General features: G+C 32.2%; 1 protein-coding gene across 1 annotated transcript; it reads right to left on the bottom strand.

Moving 5' to 3' along the window:
• Positions 1-218: 218 nt before the first annotated feature.
• Positions 219-5,290, bottom strand: LOC108466698 (F-box protein At3g58530). Its single transcript, XM_017767073.2, has 12 exons — positions 5,031-5,290; positions 4,885-4,944; positions 4,631-4,714; positions 4,193-4,323; positions 4,006-4,081; positions 3,139-3,209; positions 2,734-2,820; positions 2,565-2,637; positions 2,414-2,481; positions 2,260-2,328; positions 1,737-1,842; positions 219-625 (listed from the first exon to the last, which is right to left on the bottom strand). Exons 1-12 carry the CDS (start codon positions 5,193-5,195, stop codon positions 560-562), a joined length of 1,056 nt encoding a protein of 351 aa, XP_017622562.1. The 5' UTR covers positions 5,196-5,290; the 3' UTR covers positions 219-559.
• Between the last annotated feature and the right edge of the window lie 358 nt (positions 5,291-5,648).

The following is a 5,648-nucleotide window of genomic DNA, read 5'->3' as shown; positions in this document are numbered from 1 at the left end:
ACAAAAACTAAAATTGAACAAATTGAAAAATATATAAATTAAAACTGATCAAATTAAAGCACAAGGACTAATTTTATAACTTTCACAAAGTACAATGACTAATTAAAGAATTTAACGAATAAAGAATGTTAGATTCCCCCAAATCGCAAAATATATATAACAAGAAGACTTGAGTTGTGCCCTGGAGAATATATGCAACTCTAATAACAACTGAGCCATTAAAACTGTAAAAAGAAAGTATTTCCATTGATGAGTACTGTCAAATGTGAATCACAGGCAGTCAGATACAATTTATGTAGAAATTGCAGCAACAGACGAGGGTAAACGTTCAGAAAAATTTTCATTTTTCCTTTCCTATTCCTAAATTCGATTGAGGCCTCACTCCAGTAAAAGCAGCTCAACTGTCATCATTATAATTAATTTACATGTCTACAACAAGGCAATGCCATTAATTCTCCATTTAATACCAAAGGCCTATGCTACATAATCCCCCCCTCCCCCCCCTGAAGAATGCATCATCATTTTGATGTTACTCTTGCAAACTTAGTACACCATCAGATCAGCTATGCACTTTAAAGCATCTCAGATATGGGAACAACTTAAGTAAATCATCGCGGCTCCGTCTCTGCAACCAATATCAACATACATTTAGCAAAAGAATTTGACAGAAATTATTAGCAAACTTTGAACTTTATGTAGCAAGGAAACATTGCAGCTTCTCAACGGTGCCATCATGTACAAATAGCTATCTACTGTCGGGTTTGAGTACTGCAGGCATGGACACACATTTGAGCAGCCAGTAATATAGTAGTTTCCGATAGTGCATGTTCCGTTGGTGCCTTCACATTTGAGCAATACCATTCCAAATGGGGTATATTTTTATGTTACTCAGATACGGTTGGAGTATCAGATACTGGTATATGTCCAACACAGATATGTCCAAATTTTGCTAAGTTTTTCATGTATGGGTCATATCCCCAACCTCATTTCCAGATATGTTTGACATGGGTACTTCCAAGAAAAATAAGTTAGAGCAACACAGGTATATTCATCTACCTAAGAGTGTGTTTGAATGAGAGGTTTGGAAGAGGATTTTAATTTCTATCAAGAATTTTAAAATTTCGAAAATGAATTTACTTGTTTGGATAAAAATAATGAATTTCAAAATTTGTAAAATATTCAAAAGGGGAATTGAATATGCGAATCACACCGGAAGTGGTGGTTTTCAAAGTTTCTCATAATCTTATTTTCGTTTAATACACATGGTCCAACTATAAAATAAAAAACTTAAACTTCAAAGTATCATCTTTATTTAATTCCAATATACATCTTTTATATATATTTTATATTATAAAAGATATTTATATATTTTACAAATCTGGCTATATCCATATTACATATTTTTATATTATTTATAATATCATTATTCTTCTTTATAATTATTTTCTTTTAGTTTATGAAATTCCAGTAGCCCAAATTTTTCTAAAAATATTATTCAAACACAATAATTAGAAAAACTAGCATTTTAAAATAATTGCCGTTTTAAAAATATTCAAAAATTTAAAATTCCTCGACCAAACACCATCTTGAGAGTAGAACAATATCTAAAAGCAAGGGAGGTCATCTTTGATGGGATTACAACAATAAAGATTCTTGATTAGAAAATAACTGTAATAACTTTCCTATAAATAAGCAGAGGACAAACAGAATGCTTTATAGACAAAACAGTTGCTTACCTTAATACCAATACATCCATTAACATCAAGAGTCGTCATCGTATTTGCGCACGACTTGGAAAGGGCCTCAAGGCACTTGTCAGTTACCCCAACTATCCCAAACAAACTGCAACACATCAGATAAAAACTTTTAATTGAGAAGAATTTATAGGCTAAAGGGCGACTTTTGGATCATCAACATATCAACATCAGATGCTCATGTGCTTATAAATTTAACCATTCTCATATCTAAATGCTTCCCTATAATTTATTCAGCCAAATGACAACAAAAAAGAGTACGGAGAAATGGCTTTTTCTCAGCTTGTCAACTTATTATATCGTAGAACTGATTATTTCATGCTATTATCAAAGAAAGTTGAAATTATTAGTAGGCTATTAATTTTAGTGACATTAAAAAATTAAAGCCTATAGAGGAGAGAGGTATTGCTATGCAGAGTTTAAATAATAATAATGACAATATTTGCAGACACAAAATACTTGTAATGGTCCTTACAAATTAAACAATATTTCACTCAAGATTTACCTGAGAAATTCAAGGGATGTGCAACTTTCAGCAATAGCTATGACCCCTACATCAGTGACTCGTACACACCTATTAAAAGAAAGAAACAAGACCCCCTGGCTTTTACATAGTATCAGATTAGAATATAGATTTGTATAGGACACGATTCACTAACCATGTTAAATTGAGAGACACAAGTTTCTTGCATTTAGCTATGCAGGAAAGTCCGTCATCTGAGAGATTCTGGTGATCAAATATTTCATTAGTAGTATCAATTTCCACAAACTTCATTCTGTTGAAAAATTTTCAGAAACCTTAGTTTTTACCTGGGCACCACATAAATCTAGGAATTTTAGATGAGATAGAACAGATATCTTCTTGTAAGCTTCATCTGTGAAGCTGCACAAGCAATGAAATAAAGTGACACAAGTTAGGAATCACAAGCCTATAAAGAAAAATACCCAAAGATTACCGTGGGAGGAGATTATAGCATACCTGGAGAGTGCATAAATATTTAAACTTTGGAGAAAGGAGCACTTGACAAATACTTGTTGCAAGCCACTATCTGTCATCTTGACACACCTGGAACCAGATAATCATAAGACACAAGCATCCCCAACAGGTATAAAAACAAGAAGTATTCCATAAAAATCTTCAAAAACGAAGTGAAAACAACATCAACAGAATGAAGTGTCAATTTCTTTTGTGAGAGTTGAACTCCCATGTTAACTACTGACATTTATCATCTAGTCCCTACATTAAATAAACAATTGCTGAACTATAACTGAAAAAGTAGCAGCAGAGTGTATATAAGATATGTAAAAGCCGATATCACACCAGACATTAGTAAATAATAATGAACAATACCCAGTAAAAACTAAGCAAAGCAGATTAACATACCTCGTCAGATTCAAGGACTCCAGCTCAGGGTAATTGTCAGCTACTAATTGCAAACTTTTGTCTGATAAATGCTGTAATTGCCACATCAAAGTACTTCATTCAAAGAAAATAAAAAAAGGATAACATACATTGACTTGCACAATTGAATAGTGACAAGAATGTGCAAACCATAAACTATTTAAATGGATGAAACCAAATTGATAAAAAGTTTCACAGTAAAGTAGTGAACCAAACCTCTTGCACAATAAACCAGGTAATATGCAAACAACAAACTTTTTTTTTGGTGAAAAACAAGTTTGCAAATGATCATGTTTGGATATTCAAATCAACTAAAACAAAAAGGCATTATTCTGCGCTGACATTCAAATGGTTGTATGCAATCTCTCTTCATTATCCACTCTAATGTGATCCATAAAATCATAGGCCATGGTATCTTTAGTGCAGCCTCCAGTTGAATATGCTTTTTCCCCATTCTCTTGATACCCAGAACACCTAAATCTCCAATCGCTCTTTCAATGAACAATAATGCAATTTTTCTCTTTTTGTATATAAAACATTTCAGCCCTCAGCTTTCCCAACTGCATCTTTTCTCTAGGACCCCCATTGGCACTTCAAATTCGTCCCAAAATCTATTTTAGGAAGACAAGGTTTCACAAACTTTATCCCTAGGAATTTCTCCGGTTCATTCAATAGAATCATCCTTAGTGTAACTTAAACTGACTGTATTGCAACCCTCAGGCAATAGGCCTTGTAGGACATACAAAACAAAGGTGTAACATAAGCTGAGTCAAATCTCTGTCCCCCTCATTAGATTGATGTTTATATTGTAGAAAAATAAGTAGAATCTACATCAGTGTCATCAAATACCTTACAGCCACTAAAGTTCAAATCAACTATATATTTGCAGTTCTTCACCAGATGCTTCACACCTTCATCAGTGGCCCTGAAGTTCAGTTCCATGAAAAGATGCGTTAGAATTATAAATTAATGAAATATTGCTTATAAGAACACAAGTCAGAATATATCTGTACTAAACAAGGGAATCTGAAAATACCTTACATTCCAATAAATAGAAAAAACCTTCAATTTAGGACAACAACTGGTTACAGCTTCAATTCCTTTGTCAGATATCTTTTGGCAGCCATTCAGATTTAAAGACTCAAGGTCTTGAAGAGATCCCAAACACTGAAATTCTTAAAATATTATAAAAAAAATTCAGGAGATAATAGAACAATTAACCACACTTCATAAGCAAGATATCTATAAATGAAGTGAACTAGTAATAGGATCCAGAAATATCCAACAGCCTTTTACATCTATGAATCCATTCAGAGCATAACACTATAATTTGAAATCAGGTTTGATTCTAAGATCTCAATGGCATAAATTCCATCCAATTGCAACCTAAATCATCTAGCCTGTATCTTTATGAATTCTTCAACAACAAAGGAACCATATAAAAACTACAAATCAGAACTGCATAATATTTTACCTTGCTCTTAATGACTTCTAGATGATCATCATCTATATCTTGTGAAAATTCAAGGCTTATTTGTTTCACATGCTGGTATCTTGGCTACAAAGAAAAAAGCAAAAAAAAAAAAAAAAGTTACTTTAACACTTTATATGCATAACCTTTTATCTAATTGCTAACATAAACCCAATGTACAGATACTAAACGGATTAAAAAACAGAACTTATAATTTCAGAAGTTAAAAAGTAAAAGAAGATGAGAAATTGAGAAACCAGTGAAAGCGCAGCTATGAGTCGATCTCCAGCATTATTCATCTCACGTAGATCAATAGACTGAAAGAGAAGAAGAAATAGTGAGATCTTAAAAAGCAATACAAATTTTAACAAAGAAAGAAGGAATTTAGAAATGAGAAAAGTACAAGCCAAAGAGAAGGGTAGGAAATGAGAGTGCGGTGAATCCAAGGGCTGAGAAGGAGGAGAGAAATGAGGTCTCTTTGAGCAAGCCTTGAGCTCACTATTTTCATCACTTTTGGTACAGTTTCTTTGTTCCATATTGATGTTTGCTCTTCCCCTTCGACTTCCATCTTCTCTGCAAATTTAGCCCAAAACTGATGTTCGGTTCACTTAGGTATTGTATGTCCTTTCCCCCATTTTATTATAATTATTATTTGGTAAACTATATCCTTGAGCCTAAAATAGTATCATTATTATTTTGTTGATTTTAATTTAATTTGATTAATTTAATTACTCTAATTAATATAATTATTTGAATTAGTCATTACATTAAAAATCTCATTAACCTATTAACAGATAGTTCACGTAACATTTTCTTTAACTTTTGACTAAACTTAGACACTTCTTTGTAATTTGTCCAAAACACATTTTATTTATTTATCTATTATTTTTCCTAGGAAATAAATGACAAGAAAGGAAAAAAAGAAACCTTACATGCTTTAGTCTTATGTTGCAAATAAACAAAAAAAAAAAAGTGTTTTGAACTAATTACAGAAGGTCCATAACTTTAGTCAAAAGTAAAA

This window comes from Gossypium arboreum, chromosome 4, assembly GCF_025698485.1.
Source record: "Gossypium arboreum isolate Shixiya-1 chromosome 4, ASM2569848v2, whole genome shotgun sequence".
NCBI classification, from domain to species: Eukaryota; Viridiplantae; Streptophyta; class Magnoliopsida; order Malvales; family Malvaceae; genus Gossypium; species Gossypium arboreum.
This window is presented reverse-complemented; position numbering and strand designations above follow the sequence as displayed.

Bases quoted from the DNA above. Each gene is read 5' to 3' on its own strand.
- LOC108466698 (XM_017767073.2), bottom strand. From the start codon at position 5,195: ATGGAAGTCGAAGGGGAAGAGCAAACATCAATATGGAACAAAGAAACT. The intron at 2,821-3,138 runs GTATGTTAATCT...ATCTGGTTCCAG, and splicing joins GAGTCCTTGAATCTGACGAG to GTGTGTCAAGATGACAGATA. The intron at 626-1,736 runs GTAAGCAACTGT...TATTGGTTGCAG, and splicing joins ATGGATGTATTGGTATTAAG to AGACGGAGCCGCGATGATTT.